General features: G+C 41.0%; 1 protein-coding gene across 6 annotated transcripts in view; it reads right to left on the minus strand.

Moving 5' to 3' along the window:
- Window positions 1-20,297, minus strand: part of st3gal3b (ST3 beta-galactoside alpha-2,3-sialyltransferase 3b) — an 80,978-nt gene that overhangs the window by 32,770 nt on the left and 27,911 nt on the right. For all 6 annotated transcript variants that reach the window (XM_072441841.1, XM_072441842.1, XM_072441840.1 and 3 more), the window contains 5 exons: window positions 16,953-17,045; window positions 10,915-11,009; window positions 3,857-3,920; window positions 3,697-3,792; window positions 1,750-1,936 (listed from right to left, as the gene is read on the minus strand). In XM_072441841.1, coding sequence (XP_072297942.1) covers window positions 1,750-1,936; window positions 3,697-3,792; window positions 3,857-3,920; window positions 10,915-11,009; window positions 16,953-17,045 — 535 coding nt within the window. The remainder of the gene's footprint in view (window positions 1-1,749; window positions 1,937-3,696; window positions 3,793-3,856; window positions 3,921-10,914; window positions 11,010-16,952; window positions 17,046-20,297) is intronic.

Genomic DNA, 20,297 nt, shown 5'->3' on the forward strand with positions numbered 1-20,297 from the left:
GTCACTATAAAAGAAGCAGACTTGGCAACTCTGGAAACGGCCCCTTTCCCACCGTTAAATTACCTTTGTGCCGAGTCGCATTCTGAAGCGGCTTGAGGATTGGCCTTATTAAGTGTCCCATTGTCCTCTGCTTGAATGGGTTTTGCGTAATACAAGACACGGTTATTAAAGAGCAGAATGGAAAATCATAATAGAAGTGCTTAGAGGAGCATTCTGGTGGCTCCGGCTGAACAGGACACCATTTAGAGAGATAAGAAAGAGCGGCCCCCGTCAGGTGATTAAGGGCCACTTCACTCTGAAATATGATTGGAAAAATGCTTTGACCGTAAGTATTAAAGTATTTTACGTAACACAGTGGGAACGCGGTTGAGAATAACCAAAGACAACTCTAAATTGGAAACATTTTAACTATGTGAAGCATCTTATACAGTACACAGCGCTGTCGGCTTAAGGAAAAGGCCTATATTTCTTAAAGAGGAGAGGAATGTTCAAAATGTGATCAGGTATGTAGCCCGTGGTAATAACCAGTACAGTTCTAAACAGGGCTGAGTAAACAAGTCAAAATGATGAGGATTCTTTTCAGTCCAGCTATTCTAGTCAAATGATTACAGTACAAGATTGTTTTGGTTATTTTGTAACGTTGTGTAATATGCAGGCAGCAGAGGATATGAAATCTTGCTTAAACAATTATTAACACATTCATGTAACACGTCATGTACAAAAAAAAAGTGAGTGGCTTCTCCTTTCTGAAACAACCATGTGGAAAGACAAATCCTGTGGTCAGTGTGTTTGAGGAGGGTCAAATCATTGGTGTCAAGCAGCATCAATACAATGTTACAGCTGTGTAGTGTTGTGAATAAGTCCAAGGTGGAGAGCACAGTGAAAGCACTGGGACTCATTATGGATCTACTACAGTCTTGTTGTCAAGTGTTACCCGTTTTCATTTTCAGTGGGATGTGCTATTTTATTATATGGTCATGACTATCTAACAGCGGAGATAAGCTACAACATCAATCATTCACTGTGTTTGTAGTTTTTCCTTGCAGAGAAGGAGAGTCTAAGGAACAGTTTCCATTTGCTCATTTTTAGAGAATGTTAGTTTATCTGCTTGTTTATTGTTGACCAATGACTGTTTCATTATTCATTTTCTCACCTTCAGTTGGTAAAAATCAACCATTTTGAGAAGCCCTGCAAGACAATTGTTTCGATTTGGTAATTTTTGTTACAAAAATAAATTGAATTGAAATGCACTTCTACAAAGCCTCTTGGCAGTGCGAAACATATCACTGTATTTGACACATGAAAAGGTGAGCCCCATCTGAGTGAATACCATTTACAGTACATGGAGTCATTAGACAAGCGCATCGATTCATCTGATCAGAGGTGTGAGTCACAATATGCATGTCAGAAATCAGGTCATTCAAAAATAGCAGCAGCTTTTAGTTGACACTGTTTTCTGAAAATCTATATAAAAACATTTTCAAAAACAAACCACTTTTACTCATTGACACATCCACCAATGTGAACAGACAAATAGGTACTATACCTTAATTAGCCAGAATAAAATGTGAAACAGAACCAATAAAAGTCTGCTCTTTTCTGGACTCAAATGATATAGAAAAAAGTATGCGGCACCAATCTGACAGGCAGCCCATAGTGTTGGCAAACCTAATGTCTTTGAGAAGATGGGCAGTGACCAGTGAACTGAACTGAACTGAACTGAACTAATCCGCTTGTGAAGCTCCTTACCAGTTTCTCCTTGAAGACCATGTGCCGCAGCCACTTGAAGTCCAGAGGTTTAAAGGCGGAGAACACAAACAGTGAGTCCTTCTCGTAGTTCTCTGGCTTCTGGATGGCTCCCTCGGGGTAGGTGATCCTCATGGTGGTTTTGGTCCCTACGTCCCTGCCGAAGCCACTCACCGGGGCTTCATTCAGCCTGGGATTACACACACAGTAAGGCCGTAGTTATTTTATTACTTGGTTTACGGATTTTTTAATGAGATATTATTGCACAGGCGGGCGAAATATAAATATAATTTCAGGGCTCAGATTAAGGATTTTCACTTGTATAGCAGTGCTGCTAAACAATCCGTTAATTTTTCGAAATTTGTATAGCAATTTCATAATTGCATAGCAAAACACGAAAGTGACTAACAATAAATATTTTCCATTGATATAACACGATAATTTATTTAAATGTATTTGTAAACATTATATTAAAGAAAACTCTTAACAAATTAACTTTTTAACTTAACACTTTAAAAAAAAAAATCTTTAAATAAAACTTGCAAATAAAATTAATTATTGAACAAATTAATCAACACAAAGTCAGATGGCCTTATTTACAACTTTCCTCCATATCATCATCAATCAGATGACTATTTGCAGGAGTCTCATTTACATATTGTCTTTACACTCACAAAAAAAGGTATAGGGCTTCTGATGGAAAAATAAAGGTTGCTGTGGTGTCCATCATGGTGTATTTTATGTGTTATTCAAATTGTTCCGCTCTATTTGACGTTCCATTTCATTTTTCGTTTTTCTACTTGATGACGGTCCCTAAGTACTCTCGTCACCGCTCCGGCTGCACATTTGATGACGGTCCCTAAGCACTCGTCTCGGCTTCGGCTGCACATTCGGATCAGTGTAATTCGCTGCGCCCAAATTACGCATTGTGAAAAACGAGGTTGTAGTCACTTGGCAGTGTAAATATGAATATTTTGGCATGTGAAAGGTCTGCAAAGACTTTTGCGTTTAGGAGCTATTGACCTCGGAAGTCTGAATCTGTGACGCTAACTTTACCCATGGATCTATTAGACTTTACCGCACGTGGCTCCTCCCACTTTCAGACTCTGATCTGAGACAGCAGTGGGACTCGTCACGTCAACACAGCGTCCTACATGTGTCATGATGTTATTGACGATCGATTGACGAGTGATCAGTACTTTTAGGCGCATTGGTGATACAATTGAACACACATTTTTGTATCACAAAAGCTGCGCGCAGGAGCGTGTAACAGTAGATTTAGCGTGTTTTAGACAGACAGAACTGACGCTTAAGTGTGCACCCTCCCCCACCCACCCAGTCATGACAAAACGCGCTGAAGAAAATGTGGTAAACGGGTTGAAAATGTGTATTTGCGATATAAAGGCGCACAGCAGACAGAGAGACGGGCGTGCGCTCTCCCCGGGGCCGCGCACGATCTCAGCGAGAGCTCTCGCTGAGATTGTGCGCGCTCTCGCCGGGATCGTGCGCAGGCACAGAGCAGCTCAGAGCAAGCTCCGTCTCTCACTCCTACAAGAGTTTGGCGAGAAATTACTTAACGCGCTCTTATCTTTTGACTTAATGCCGCTTTTTACATTTAATTTCATGCTATTTTGCGTTGTCGGCGGTACTTTATACATAATTTTAATTATATTGTAGAAATCAATCATCTATGTGCGGCGGATCCGTAAACCAAGTAATAAAATAACTAAGGCCTAAGAGTAGTAATACTTTTCAAGAAGCAATATGTGTTTTTCGACTTTACTCTTCTCACTTTATCTTCCAAAAAAGTGGCACCTTATATGTGTTTTTTCTTTCTTTCTAAATTACAAAGGGCATGCTTTATTATTTTGATAGATATATATTTTTGCTATTATATTTATTGTTTCATGTTGCACCATATCACCGAAGATGCAAGTTGCTTTGCCTTACCGGACCACAACGTCGTAATCATCTATTTTGGACCCCAGCGACTTGTTGGCGAGGATTCCTCCGTTTCCCACAATGATGCATCTTTTACAGGTCAAGCTGTGGGAAAAGAAAGGTCAAAACACTGGAGATGGAGCAATGTTTTAGAGAGTGTTACATTTACCTGTCCAGCTCCTCTCCCAGACCGTAGTGCTTAGTGAACGTTAAAATGCCGTCTATGATTCTCTCTGCAAAAAACAGAAACAAAACGCATGTTTTTCTATTAAAAAAAACATCTTGTGACATGTTCAATAAGCAGGTTACGAATAAAATCGCTTGCATTAAAAACATCACAAATGTAGGTCGGTGTAATCCCTCATTTGTCCAGGCGTGTTCCATAGTAGAAAAAGCTTCAGTTGTAGTCATCTGGACTCAGTTTGAAAAAATAGACGTTTCGACTCTCATCCAAGAGTCATTGTCAATAAAAGAATTTAGATCGAGAACTCCGATATTAATACTGTTCTGTGGTAAGACCCACCCATTGGGAGGAGCCTTCCTGAAGTAGAAAGAGTTGTTTGTTTCAACAGAAACTCCCCCCTTGTATCTACCGAGCTAGCCTATTCAGAATCTTAATGGGGTATTAGAATCCTCTTTGTCTTTGTGAGACCCTGGCTCAACCACCCTGAGTACCTGATTAGCATCCGAATGTCCTTGTCCTGGTCCTCTACCTTTCCAGGGGTTCAGTAAATAACAGGAAGATTAAACCTTAGCCCTCCATTTCTGTTTAAAGAAGGTCTTTCTTTTTTAACAAAAATAGCTTCCTTGACTCCTCTTTCAAACCATCTTTTCTCCCTGCTTAAAACCTTCACATCACCGTCTTCAAACGAGTGATTAGAGGCTTCAAGATGGAGATGCACGGCGCTCTGTGGTCCTGAACTAGTATTTCTTCTGTGCTGATAAAGCCTCTTGTGTAGAGGCTGTTTTGTCTCAAAGACAAAACAGCCTCAAAGACAAACTCTTTCTACTTCAGGAAGGCTCCGCCCAATGGGTGGGTCTTACCACAGAACAGTATTAATATCGGAGTTCTCGATCTAAATTCTTTTATTGACAATGACTCTTGGATGAGAGTCGAAACGTCTATTTTTTCAAACTGAGTCCAGATGACTACAACTTTTTACAACAGCTTTTTCTACTATATCACAAATGTAGGTAAGAAAATGTAAAATTCTGTTATTATTTTCCTTGTGATGATATTAAAATTGTAATGTTCCTTCTAACTAGGACTGCACGATTTTGCGATTGTGTTTTAGATTTAAGATTCTGTGCAAAGCACTCATTTCAAACATGGCCAGGAGCGTTCATATTTGAGAGAAGACTGAAACATGAAAAGGTAATTATATACAGGAATTCCAGGCTTTTCGGAACATGTTTGTCTAGGTCTAAAAAACAAAAAAACATAATTACAGAGGACGTTCCATTACCCAAATCAATGCAGTCTTTGCAATTTGATTATAGCACCAACTAAATAGTGATTATAACAGTATTTTTAATTTTTTTGTGTGTTTTGTATTGAAAAGATGTTGCAACAGTTCAGCCACTAAAACAACATCATACTCCAATTTGAGAAAAGTAAATAATGCTATGAGTTAATGTTCCTGAGGTCCTGTTTATAAGATAAGATAAGATATTCCTTTATTGTCCCACATGGGGAAATTTCATTGGTGCAACGCAGGTAGATACAGAGGTAGATACAGAAGAACAGATCACTTATAGGAAGTCTGAAAAACACTTTCAGTAGAAGATCTCCTATAAATAAATAAAAACTCCCATAGACAAATAAATAAATAAATAAATACCATTGCATGTGATCCCGACAGTAATTGCACATGAATATGTGTCACGACAGCACATAGACTGCACATGAATTTCACAGTAATTGCACATGAATATGTGTCACGAATGACACATATTCATACAAATGAATAAATAAATACATAAATACCTTTATGTATTTTCTGGCCCAAAGGTTTGCGCAGGAAACATACCGTATTATACTTATATACTTTCCAGGCCTTACTGTGCAACAGGGCAACAAAAATGAAACAGAACATCTCTTGACCATGGATATACACGTCTATGAACACTCCTGCATAATTCTGTGGGTTAAATATATATTTGAAGTCCGAATAAAGTAAACCTTTAAAGTGCCTCTGACAGGTTGGACGACTCATTGAACTAAAATGGAGTTGAGATAAATATATTTTGAAAAAATGATAAGAAAAATGATTGTTAAAAAATGATTTAAAAAAATGTTATCCCAGAATAGCAAATTTTTTGGTTAAAAATTGTACTTCCGGTTTGTAATTGATGACATCACACTTGGAAATTACCCAGCAAACACTGTGCACAATTGTCAAAATGTCACCATTTTCTTTATTTGACAAAAGTTTGTGTAAATTCTGCATAAACTTGAGCGTCCCTAGTGTGATGTCACTTCCTGTCATTTTCTACAGATTTTTCAACGTTTTCTCCACAAACACCTGCTCGATTGGTGTAAAACTATCATTTATATTTACAACAGGTATAAATACACCTAATAAAGTCAAAGTTAGAACATCATAAAGACTGTCATACGCCCCTTTAAGATACATGTACGGGAGAACCCAAAAACTCACTTGGTCTAAGTTCAAAGCGAGGCAGCATGAGCTATGTCCGTGCTGGTGGTCTACAGAAATATTGATTACCATGTCACCTCTCTGTTTATCCATTTACAGATAAGGCCAGACGGACCCATCCTTTACGAGTATGTCTGATGCCAAGAAGGAGGGAAAAAAATATGTGTTAAACTGGTGCCCTGGAGTGTGGTATGCGTGTGTGAGGAGAAGCGCTCTATAAACGCTCTCAAGGAGGAATGCCCTTTTCAAACAAGCACATTCTGTCGGTCAAGTGCGGTTCTCCTCTCCGGCGGGGACAACGCTTCGGTTTACGGAGCGCGCATTCCACTCGTGTTCTTCGGGGTTGCAGTCATCATTCCGCTTTTAGATACTACATAACACTTTGTTTGTTTGGAGAAACAGTTTTAGTCGCTAATATATTTCAGCGCAAAAGATACTGGTTGTTCATAGCGGGCAGGCTCTTTAAGTCAGGAACGCTGCTGGTCAGGAATTTAGGGTCATTCTGTAAAAATCGCAGGCCCAAAATGTACTATGCCCTGGTCCTTGCATCGTTTTGCTGAGCCAATGAGATTCCCTCGTTTGTGTCAATAAAATGTACATCCAAATTCAAATCAAACATGCCCAGATGATCACTTTGAAAAAAAAAAGTCATGTACTAAACCTTTGTGAATTAAATTACTAATAACCCAGAGGCAACAGATGAAGAAGGGTCGTGTCCATCCGTTTCAATAATGATCAGATTCCAACATCTATATTAAATTAACTAAAATATCTTTGCCGCGACCCCGAAAGGGGTAGAAATGGATGGATGGATGGATCTTTGCAAAATTTCCAATCCAGTACTGAACCAGAATTAAACTAGGAGAAGACTGGCACCAACTGGGTCTGAATCTGGAGGCCCATCCATATTTCATAGATTGTTAATTTCCATATGAATTATGGGAAAGGCTGTGTATTGTTTGATGTTCTGATGTCTCCCTCCTACATTATTTCTAATAAGATGAATCTGTTTAAACAATTTCCCTCACAAATGATGACTTTAAGCATTTTGAAGCGGTGCCCCTGACCCAGGCTAACAACCCTAATGATTAAAGTGTCGCGAGTGTTTGGATGTGGTGAAGTGTGGCATCAAGCATCACCCCGGCAGTGTAAACACTCGCTCAGGACCACACCGGTGGGCGCCAAGTGGGTGAAAAGTGACAAATCACACTGGGCACTGCTGGCTCAGGCACATGACACAGAGGCTAATGGATCCAAGTGCCCGCAGTAAACACTACGGTGAGCTATGTCTGTGGTGAGCCATGTCTGTGGCGAGCTACGTCTGTGGCGAACTACGTCTGTGGTGAGCTACGTCTGTGGCGAGCTACGTTTGTGAGCCATGTCTGTGGCGAGCAATGTCTGTGGCGAGCTATATCTGTGGACAGCTATGTCTGTGGCGAGCTATGTCTGTGGCGAGCTATGTCTGTGGCGAGCTATGTCTGTGGCGAGCCATGTTCTATTGTGAGCCATGTCTGTGGTGAGCCATGTTCTATTGCGAGCCATGTCAGTGGCGAGCTATGTCTGTGGCGAGCCATGTCTGTGGTGAGCCATGTCTGTGGTGAGCCATGTCTGTGGCGAGCAGGTGAAAAACGAATGACTGTGGGCGGAGGCGGGAGGAAGAGCCAGCAGCAGAATGGACAAACGTGCTCGCTGGGATGTCAATACAAACGGCAGGGTCTAGAGAAGATGGCAACATGAATAAAACGGACTAACGAACAGCTGTATATATATATATATATATATATATATATATATATATATATATATAGTGATGATCTGTTCTTCTGTATCTACCTCTGTATCTACCTGCGTTGCACCAATGAAATTTCCCCATGTGGGACAATAAAGGAATATCTTATCTTATCTTATGATAAAAGACCTGTTCCAACAGGACAAGTAAGATGATGTACATGTGTTTTTGACATTATGATCTTGCCTGTGTGATTGGTGGTGGTCAGAGAGAAGGTGTTGGTGCAGATTAGTCGCCACCTTTCACTTAACCCACCACAATTTTGGCACACCACAAACTCTGGGCTGGTGCCTCCTAACGGCAAAGCGGTGTCCAATATTAGTCATTTCAATTAATTTTTTTAGTCAGTGCCTGCTCATGTTTCAAAGGAAGCATAAAATTGGCCAGAATAAAGATTATTTTGTAGGTTACCGAGTTATAATGATCACATCTAAAATGCACCAGAAAGAAATGACATGTTGTCCAGTGAGAGATCCCCCTTCACTGCAATAAATCTACTAAGTCTCAATATGTCACTTCACAATTATTTAATGTAGGCAAACAGTTGACCTATGTATTTGAAATGAGCCAATACAACTCTTTTGCAGATGTGTTTTATCCGATGAGAATCCCATCTCACACCCAAAGTGGCAAAGACAAGGTGGACAATATATGGTATAATCGATTATGATTAAGTATGTTCTGAAGAAATGCAAAATTTGAATATCGAGTATACCGTTTATAGTAAAAATGCTTTGTTATATTGTAAACTTTCCAATAAGGGGATATTTCTGCACTTCTGTGATTCATTTTACAGACATTTGTTAATTAAACCTCAACTAAAGACATGTTTTAACACATTTCTGTCGCATTAATTTACCGCACCGTAACTTACCGTTGTCATCGGGAAAAAATTATAAAATAATCATAATCATAATAATAATACAAATATGGGTGAGGATTTTTTCCCCCTCACCGATATTGAAGAGGACAAATTTACCCATGGGAATAAATAAAGTACATCCTAAGCTCAACGAGGCAATAAAACACAACCTGAACAAGCCAATTATTATTATTATTATATGTACTGTATAAATTTGAAAAGCTGCTAAATGTTTTCCTACTACATTTATAAAAGACGTTATGCAAACAGCTGATAAAAATCAGCAGATGTCCAATCAGCAGATGTCATTTTACAAAAAAGGGTCAGATTAAGTTGAGCGCCTATTTCAAGTTTCTATATCACACGCTTTTGTTTGGCGGTTACGGATGATGTTGAGATACCTTTGGGTGCAGGTCAAGGCTGGAGATTTATTTATACAGACCCTATCTTTAAACCACAAATGTTTCTGGAGCTGCGCGACGTGTACGATAAAAAACAGCCGTCGGATTGAGCGAAAATAAACCACCATCGCTCCGTGTTCCCGATTTGAGATCTTTTGTTGCGCTCTATTCACGCTGCACACGTCTCGGCGCTCCACATGAGCAGCAGTAAAAGGCAGGAGGGCAAACAAAACCAGGTGCGGTGGGCGATGGAGGGCGATGGTGGAGCACAAAGCTGACATTCACCAGGCCCGGGCTGAGGTAAGGACTACGGCGTTATCAGGCCGTTCCCATGGCAGCCAGCGCTTGTTGTGGGGCTACAGTGATGGCATGAGGCTAGACAACAACTCATACTGAACATCATTGTCTTTTTCGTCATGATTCGTTTATTTACTCAAAGTTGTATTTTGATTGATTCCGGTATGTTTGAGTAATGCTAGTTCCTGCATTTGAGGCTTGACTGCTCCAAAAAAATTGTTTCCATTCACCCATCCCCGCCCACTTGTGTTGTCAGCATACTAACATTTCAATATTAAGAAAAAAGTCAATAATTTAAATCAAGATTTTAATTCTAATACAATAATAAAATAAACAATAATAAACTGTTTTTATTAATGTATTTAATCAAATAATAATAATGTATTTAAAAGGCACGGAACGTAACTTTTAAGCCAAAAAATAGAAGCATGTTTTTTCATTTGTGCCCTTTAAGTGAAGTGAAAATGTAGTCATACTTGGCCTGGAGGAGCCTCCTCCTGCTTGCGTTCCTTTTTTGTGGTTATAATATTTCACATTATGGCATAAAACCTATCTATCTTCATGTAGAATGTTCTGAAGAATTCAATTTCCATAGAATTAAAAATGAATACGGCTCTGGGACTTTGCTAGTTAAATAAAGGTCAGTCAATAAATAAATAAACAATCAGGACAAACAGGGATATACAACAGGGTGTGAGCTCTTCAAGTGTGTCTCTAGGCAAAATCATCATTCTCCTACATCATCTGAAAGTGTCAGATGTCTGGTCACACGGGGACAGAGCAGTGGCGTTTGAGTTTAAAGGGTCCAGTATCCATACTTCAGATGAGTAATGAGTATCGATACCAGTTTTAGGTATAAGTATCTGAGCATCCACATTTTGGATATCCTTACCACCCACAACCCTCTATTTGCAATTATACAAGACACATAAGACTCAAAAATATATATATAAATAAACAAGTCTGCTGTCACAATAAAATGTCATAATGAAACTTCAGCTCTGCCGTTTAGAACAGGAAGTCAAGTCTCACCATGAACAAAACGGAAAGTAATGATCTAGAACCATTAATAATATGACATCTTTAAAAAGGTATACTGTACTTTATTGTCGCTGTATAAAAAAAATGTGTTCAAAGAGAAAGGCTTCACCCAAAAATCCAACCTGGGACATTCTTGATTTTTGTTTAGTCAAATAACTTTACAAGTGGAGATCTTACCCTGTGTTTTAAAGCCGAATGGAGGCAGATAACCGTTGACTTTTCCGAGCAGTTTGAAGTTCCGGTCCAGAAACATGGGAGCTGGCTTTGCAAATCTGAAAGAGAAAAACAATACACACACACACATTAGAACAAGTCAAAGTCTGAGGGTGACGCGAAGCACCTTGTTCAAGTGTTTTTCTTCTACGAGGACGCTTTGGAACGCATTGGGAGTGATTAAGTTGTGTCTGTCAGAATGAGGAGACTGGAGTTTGGCCTGGAGACTTCTCAAAGACAGAAACCTAAACTACAAGAGACACGTCTGTGATAAATGTGCAGAGACAACATACTTGGACCTGAGGGCTGTTGGTCAAATGACTGGGGCTGGACGCCTTGATAAACAGGGAGGAAACTCAAATCCAATCTAAAAAACATTGTCCCTTTGAGCTTTTATCTATGATGGGTTGTTAACACCTAAAAATGTAGCTTGAGCAGTTTGTTACATTCACCAGCCTTAAACCCAATTTGGATGAAATGAGCTTAAATTCAACTCTCGATACATCTGTAACCAGGAATTAGTGCTTTAAAATGTCATTTCACTTTGAAATTTGATAGTTTTATCAGATATAGATGTTTACAATAGGCATGCTGCTGCTAATTGGTATGTTGAAAATGTGTTACTCCCAAGTTTCTCCAGCAGAACTGTGACAACATCCGATTTAAAACATTTAAAGGCAAATTGAATGAACATTTTTGCAAAGGATGAGGGATAGTCCATAGTTTGTTGAGCCGATCTCCGTGGCCGACAAAGGATATATGTCAATACCGATCTTTAGATTAGAATTAAAATAAAGTAAAGATTCCAAATTTCTGACTGATAATAATAACATAATGTATTTATCTAATATATACATTTCTGTTTTGCATTATTCTGTAAACCTTGTCATATTTTTTTGTCTAATTGCTCTTTGTCCTCCGAGCATCAGAAACAGCAGAAATCAAACTGTAGAGAAATATTGGTTCCAAATATCGGCAAATTTCAAATTTCGATATATGCCTATATTCTTGGAACAAATAAGCCGATATCAATACTGGAAAGAATACATCGTCCATATCTACTAAGAATTACTTTATATGCAATTTTAAGTTATAAAACCTGAAATACAACACTATTCAAAAGAGTGAAAAAAAAAGCATGTAAATGTCCAATTAAACATTTTCCAATAGCTTCACTCCTAATTTACGGAAAGTTTGCGACGACCCGTGAACTTCAGTCTTTCCTTGCCCGGTGTCTCTTTGATTAATTGCGTCCTGAAAATCAAAAAGAATCCATTTCCTGTCTATGCCTCCCCTGACCCAGCGCAGCGCTACATGCCACCCCAGCGCGCCGTGCACTCAGGATGGATGTCTGTTATTCTGACCCCGCTCTCCGCCTGGACCATGTTAGCATGTGTGCAAGTTAGCGGCTAACCCGAGAATGTTTTGGTGAAGGCGATTGTTGTGATCATTCCACACGAGACACAGAACAGTAACGGGAATCGGGAGTGTCTGATTGGCTGATGGGATTTGGCCAGTTGACATTCGAAACAACAACAAAGAATGCAAGACCCGGAAACCTTTTATTATGTTGAAAGCAACCTCAACAAATGAGATGAATTTAACATGCAAACAAATTACAAGATGAAAGGATACACGGATTTATTGCATGTTTTAAAACTACTGTTGGTCATCTTCTTGTCACACTAACAATAAGCAGACTGCAGAAGCCTCCCAAGCATCTCAACAACTCAAAGTCATCTTATATTTCTCGGTAGATCTTGTGGCATGCTTATGGTAACCCCACTTGGAGTTTCCCAGAAAACAATGCACTCCTCAGCGCAATGACCAAACATGGCCGACAATGTGAGGAGGCATTCCCAATGAGCTGGTGTCCGTCTCAGAGCTCCTAATCGATCTTTGATTCTGGTATTATCCGACTCTGGTTTGTTCACATAGAAGGACAGGTTTGTGTCCATGTAGCGCCTGTGTGTGTGTGTGTGTGTCTCTGTGTGTGTGTGTGTGTGCGCGTGTGTGTGTGTGTGTGTCTCTGTGTGTGTGTGTGTGTGTCTCTGTGTGTGTGTGTGTGTGTCTCTGTGTGTGTGTCTGTGTGTGTGTGTGTGTGTGTGTGTGTCTCTGTGTGTGTGTGTGTGTGTCTCTCTGTGTGTGTGTGTCTGTGTGTGTGTCTGTCTGTGTGTGTGTCTGTGTGTGTGTCTGTCTGTGTGTGTGTCTGTGTGTGTCTGTGTGTGTCTGTCTGTGTGTGTCTGTGTGTGTCTGTCTGTGTGTGTGTGTGTGTGTGTGTGTGTGTGTCTGTCTGTCTGTCTGTCTGTCTGTGGGGGTATTTAAGTGTATTTAAGTATTTAACCCATTGTAAACAAATACATAATTATAACAAATGAACCCTGAGCGTGTAATACAGCAGTGAGTCCAAACCTCTGTCTATTAGTGTGGTAGTTAATAGCAGAACTGTACATGCCACCCTCAGAAAGAAGCACTGATGAATAAGTCAAGAAAGATGTGCAAGAAATAAAACTTCCCAAAAATAGGCAAATTTGTCGCGTGTTTGTCAGTCTGCAGCGGGGACCCGCGCGTCCGTCTGCAGCGGGGACACGCGCGAATATATTTAAGATCTGAAACTAAGACATGTTTAAAAGTGGTAAAAGCTTGCATGGAAAATCATTAAAGCAGGATTTGTGAGGTGAGACGAGGCGTGCTATAAATAACTTGGTGAGCTTTGACCGACAGCCAGTCAGGACCTGACAAGACACAGAGAGGGGGACAATGTACTCATTTCCCCAGCAGCAAGCCATCTCTCCTGGGTCATATTTTCATAACCGCAGCCTCCCTAAGGTTCACTGCCAGCCTGTGATTTAGGGCTCCAATACAAACAGTTTGAGACAAATTCTGCCACGTGTGGAAAATGAATTGGATTGAGGAGGGCAGGGCCTCCAGAGAGGAAGCCGGGAGTAATTAGAGCCAGAGCTGCAGAGGTTAAGTTGATTTTCTCAACTATAACCTTCTGCTGAAGAATGGATAGAATTATTAGCCAATTTTGGTTGTTTTTGGTGAAGGAGAAATTAGTGAGTGAGCGAGGGTGCAAGGAGTGGTGAAGATCTCTAAACAATAACTACTAGACTCAAACAGCTGAATTAGGAGCACATTTGAGCAGAGTGAAATGTGGACATGACTATCCACTTTTTCTAACTAATTCTAACTAGCAGATGCAGGGAGCAGCCGGTGTGCTCATTGACCTGGCTGCGCTGGTCTGAGGTGGGAGTAATCAGACACGTGCTGACCATTAGGTTCATTACAGAAGGACATGCAGGGAACATGCAGAGAACATGCAGAGAACACAGAGCCAGCTGCAGAAATCAACATGGGGGATTCAGCCATGTGTTCATAGTCAAATGTTGGTTCATGGCTGGACGAAGACGGTAAACAATCGAGTGATCCTGTAGGTAGAATACTTAGATGTTTGAGGGGACTGTGTGGTATTGTACATTCATAATTGGATTTGGAAATAAAGCAGAGGAAACTATATTAAAAGAGGCTATACCCACTTTTTTCTGTTTTGCCCAAGTGCAGATACTTTATATTGTCAAGTAGCTTAGTGCCAAAATGACACCACTGTGTGCTGTCTGCATCTAACCATAGAGTATTTTATTCTCCACAAAGCAGTTAGCTTTGCTGTGACCACAACACTTGCTCAAGCAACTGTTAGTCTTTTAGTCTTTTTTTTTTTTTTTTTTTTTTTTTAATGTGCATGCGCACTCTCACCCCCCGGCATATCAACTACGCATGCACAGCCAGGGAAACGTGCTGATATCCGGGGAATGATTGACATGTCCACGTCACGAGGAAATGACTCAGATTGCTCTTCAAAAATCCTCCTCTTCCTTTAAATTATCTGGTAAAGATCCAGAGTGACAGGCAAGTAGTATGCCAAAACCTAAAACAAGTGGCTTTTTGCTTAACTCTATCAAAACCAATGGAACAATGCTCTACACATCAGGCTGAAAAATGACAGCTCGTGAAAATGCATGAAGGGGAAGACTTCAGAGGGGCTGTGTGGGTCGCACCAGGAAGTAGATGAGTCAGACAGGAAGTGGGCGTGGCTTCACAGAGAAGGCCTCTGAAGATTGTGCTGGGGGAAATGCGGACGGCCCGACAAAGATCCATTGTGTGGCGGGAGCCTTACTCGGACAGAGGAGAGGTCTTGTGGTGTTGGAGGATGACTGAGACATGACGGAGACATGACTGACATGATGGAGCGGGAATGTGGAGGGCACTCTGTTTCAGACCCAAACTCCTCCAGGCCACAACAGCCTCAGCAGTGACATCATAACACTGCAGGCACTTCTGTGATCAAAGAGGCTACTACGACTGATGACAACAAGTCCACCAGGGATCAAAACAGTCCACCAGGCGGGAACACAACAGGGCAAAAATAATCCGACTCAACACGACCATGTAAAGCTTTCCCAAATGGCAAATACATTTCACTTTATAATAAAAACAGAACCCAGAAATATATAGTTTCTTAAATGACTTGCAATAGACTTGCAGAGCACAATTACACCACCAGAGCGCGAAATACATCTCTGGGTCAACTCCAAGATAGTGGCTTTTTTTTTTCTTCAAAAACTGGACAAACCTTTGACACTGCAGTATTTATAGACTAAATTTCACATTTCATTGGGATTATGCATATGTTTGCCTGAGATGGAAGCTATATATACGTCATAAGGCGCTGGTACAGCTGGCAGCCCGGTGTAAACGCTCTCTCTTCTTTCTCACACTTATTGTGCTTTATCTCCTATATTTTGTAAATATAGTTAGTATATTTTTTCTATTTTACTGTACGATAGGGACACGCGCTGGAATAGTTTTTTAATTCAACTGTTTTTGACTTTTTTCGGCTGGATTTGAGCGTTTTTCGTTGCGTTCGTTGTGTTGTTGTGACGTGAGCTAGCTCCGAGCGAGCCCACCAGCCCCCCCCCCGCGCCCTCCGGCCGCGCTAAAGTACGGCGTGTCGTCGGTACACGTTTATATACACGTTTATATGAAAGAGGAACTCCACGAACGATCGGGACACGCACTGGAATCGCTTTAAATTAACTTGTTTTGACTTTATTCGGCTGGATTGATTTTTTTCGTCGTGTCGTTGCGATGTGTCTTGGCTCCGGCCCCGCCCCCCGGCTCCGGCCCCGCCCCCCGGCCGGCGCCGTACCGCGTTTACACAAAGGAGGAACTCATGAAACTGCGGAGAACAGTCGTCTTACCCGGAGATCGTCACGTTATCCCGGCGCAATACTGACCTAACCTAATACTGATGTGCAATTCTGTCGTATGTGCAATTGCTGTTGGAATTCATGTGCAATTACTGTGAAATTCATGTGCAATTACTGTGAAATTCATGTGCAATCTATGTGCTGTCGTGACACATATTCATGTGCAATTACCGTCGGATCACATGCAATGGTATTTATGTATTTATTTGTCTATGGGAGTTTTTATTTCTTTATAGGAGATCTTCTACTGAAAGTGTTTTCAGACTTCCTATAAGTGATCTGTTCTTCTGTATCTACCTCTGTATCTACCTGCGTTGCACCAATGAAATTTCCCCATGTGGGACAATAAAGGAATATCTTATCTTATATATTCAAACAGCGCTGGCTAAGGTTAGCGGCTAACATTACATCCACCAGGGCATCTGAGCCAAGGCATAAAAATCTAGACGCTTAATGACACTTAACATCCTTATTTCCATGTTACTGTGTGGAGAGAAGAGAAAACAGAAAAAATATACTAATGTCATAAAACAAAAAAAGTATTTCATAATAAGGCAAATAAGTTATTTTGAATTCAATTTAATATCCAGGTTTAAGATTGTAAGTAATGTTTTTCACTATGTCAATTTTGACTTGAGCTTGTAGTTTGTGGAGCTTGTGAATAAATGAGCCTCTGTGTTTTGTGTGCAGGGACCCACACGGTCGGTAAGTGTGACACAAAATGCTGCTCACCTGGGATAGATGGCGGTCATTTTGGCTGCTGCGAATCCCGGCTTGCACGCTCCTTCGCTCAGGTTCCCGTACTTGTACATCAGCTCCAGTGACCTGTTGGTCCAGAGCATCAGTCAGCACCATCAAGACAAGCAAAGAGGCCTATAACTGACAAGCAAGATGTCGCGGTTTAAAAAGGCGCGGTCAAATAGCGCAGCAGTTTCAGGAGCCGCGGCACAAAATAACATGGCAGTTTCGGCCGCGCCGCGGCTCTGTAGACACTCCTGCTCAGAAAATGCCTGTTTTGTCCTATTTGTTGCGTCCTAATTTGTTCCTGCAAATTGTCACGTAGACACTTTTCAAAGATAAAGATTCTGCTTGTTACAGTCAAATGTCACTATGAAGAGGTTGGGCTTATCAATTCTGTAGTTTTGAACAGGAAGTCAATGGATTATTTTACTAAGCCATCAATATTCCTTGTTTACAATGAAAAGGATGAAAAATAGAGATGCACCGATTGCAAAATTCTTGGCCGATACCGATTTCCGTTTTTTAAGATAGTCGGACCTGCCAAAACCGTTTTTTTCCGATACCGATTTTCTATCTAGCCACTGATTTTCCCACAAACTACCCAGTGTCATATATATGAAAAAGGTGCATGTAAACAGGACACACGTTTTTTAATACAAAATGTAATTTATTTTGTGGAAAAATAGAAAAATAAATGACTATATATAAAAATTATATATATATATATATATATATATACACAGAACTATATACTAACTAATATACAGGACCATGGCCTGAAAAAGAGTGGGGGACACGTGGAGGAAATAGGAGTCAATTTCCCCTGCAGAAGATGCAGCTCATTCATCTAATCTTCATGCTCCAATGGTTCCAGATTGAAATCAAATGAACTATTTTCATATAGTAATTTATACATTTATATTATTTTGAATGAGCTGGAACCCTCTGCAGGAGAGGAAGCAGATGGAACATGAAGAGGGTCAGTCCCAGAGCACTGCCAGCACCTCCCTCTCAAAGCTGGAGGACTCTCGCTCTAGGACCTCTTCCTCGTGGGCCTACAAAAAACATACATTGCAATTTAGATGACACAGGCTAAAAAACAAATTGTAATCCAACCAAATGCTTCTATAGACCGGTGGGTGCAGTGGAAGGACCAGCATCCCCTGAAGCCGCAAGAGCAGGAGCAGGAGCAGGAGCAGGAGCAGGAGCAGGAGCAGGAGCAGGAGCAACAGGGAGGGCTGAAGGCGAATCCCGATCTTAAAGAACATTGTGCAGCTGTTATATTTCATCCCAGTACATTTACTGCAATATTATTCAAACTTTTACTATTATAATACAGCATATTTAATGAGGCATACATATATGTTGCCAATATCATTTTCCAGTTTCATCAGCTCTTTGATAACTTAACACGCTCACTAGAAGCACAATCAGCTGTGCACTATAGATTCTAGTGCACAGCTGATTGTGTGAACATTTGATAGGCTATGGGACAATTAAATAGGCCTGAGGTTGTAGCCACTCATTTTGCTGTTCGAGTCAGTAATTTAAGTTTTGTATCTACGTAATGTGATCTCAAATACATCAAAGTATTTTTAAAGTCTCATTTCAGGTGGATGAGATCTCTTGTTAGCATTAGCTCGTAGCCTAGCTCTCTGCTAGTTGAGCAGAACAACAGCAACATCAACCCTTCCGACAGCCCTGCTGCTGCTTCTTCTGGCCCCTTCACATGTCCCTACTCTTCTACAGATTCCTCTGAATAAACACATGAACTCGTCAAACACAAACCAGAGCAAATTATTTTGACCGCATCAACTATCAACACGCAGATTTAAATCGTATCAAAGTTGTAATAACTTACCCCACAGTCCAGTCTCCTCACTGATCTTCCTCCAGGCTTGGTCCTTCTTGTATTCCACCAAAGACACGCCATAGAGCAGAAAAGTTGAACAAATCTGAACTTTTCTGCGGCGAACAATTTTGACGCCTTGAAGCTTACGCCTGTCAAAGCGTCTAGAGCGGAAAACGTCAAAACGCACTCTACGCGCGCTCCACACCAAAAAAGCAGGAATTGCGCCGCGGAAAACACAGGTGTTCGACGCGCGTTTACATAGACTTTGAATGTAAACCGTCCGTCCGTCCGTGTTGCCGTTTTATGGCGGTTGGCATGCGAGTGTTGTTGTTGTTGTTGTTGTTGTTTTATGGCAGTCGACATCCGAGTGTCGCATTACCGCCAGACTTTATTCCCTAGACTTTGTCGTAGTCCTAAAAGTTCCTCTTCCAGTGCCCTGACTTCCAGTGCTTTGACAAAGCCCAAGAGGTCATGACATGCCTTTGTTATTGTATCCTATAGAAGTTCTTCCTCCCCTCAGACTTTGTCGTAGTCCTTAAAAATTCTTATTCCATTGCTTTGGAAGTACAAAGCCCATGAGGTCATGGGACGTCTTTGTTGTTTTATCCTTTAGAAGTTGTTGTTGTTGTTGTTGTTGTTGTTTTATGGCGGTTGGCATCCAATTGTTGCATTACCGCCAGACTTTATTCCTCAGACTTTTCGTAGTCCTCAGACTGTCGTAGTCCGTAAAAGTACTCCTTCCATTGCTTTGGTGTTACAAAGCCCATGAGGTCATGATATGTCTTTGTGACTAGAATAGTTGTTGTTGTTTCAGAGACCAACCGGCTTTACGACAAAGTCTGAGGAATACAGTCTGGCGGTAATGCAACACTTGGATGCCACCCGCCATAAAACAACAACAACAACAACAACAACCGGCTTTATTCCAGGGAGACTCTTCTTCATCTTCCTCTCCTTCTTTGACGTTCGGTGCTTCCACCGTACAGCTTTATTCTTTAAGGCTTCATTCTATAGGCTTTAATATTTCCACTGACATCGCTGCTTGGTAGCCGTGCGTCTACGAGACTGGACGAGGACAGGAGACCACCCCCACCCCCATCTCGTCACTCTGATCACCCTGACTCCCCAAAAGCAGACCCCCATCACTCCGACTCCCATTTAGCGCCTTTAGCCTGTTTTCTATATCTGCCCAATCAAGCTCCTTTGTTCCAAGGAATCTCCCTGCAGCTTTAGCAATGACCCTGATCCTTTCAGTTCTGCTTTGAGCCTGAGCAGCACAGTTTACAACATCCACCATAAAGAGTACAAAATCCTCTCTATCCACAACCAGGGTATTCTCATTAATTCTGGAACCTGCACACTTGGGACCTCCACTCTTGAAACCTTCACACTTCTTGGGAGCCACGCTGGCCTTTCTCATTTCGCCCTGGCTGGGAGCAGCGCTGGCTCCTCTCTCTGTATTTACTCTAAACTCGTTACTTGAA

This window comes from Eucyclogobius newberryi, unplaced genomic scaffold (genome assembly GCF_026437365.1).
Source record: "Eucyclogobius newberryi isolate DKJ021-1_F unplaced genomic scaffold, fEucNew1.0.hap1 SCAF_12, whole genome shotgun sequence".
NCBI lineage: Eukaryota > Metazoa > Chordata > Actinopteri > Gobiiformes > Gobiidae > Eucyclogobius > Eucyclogobius newberryi.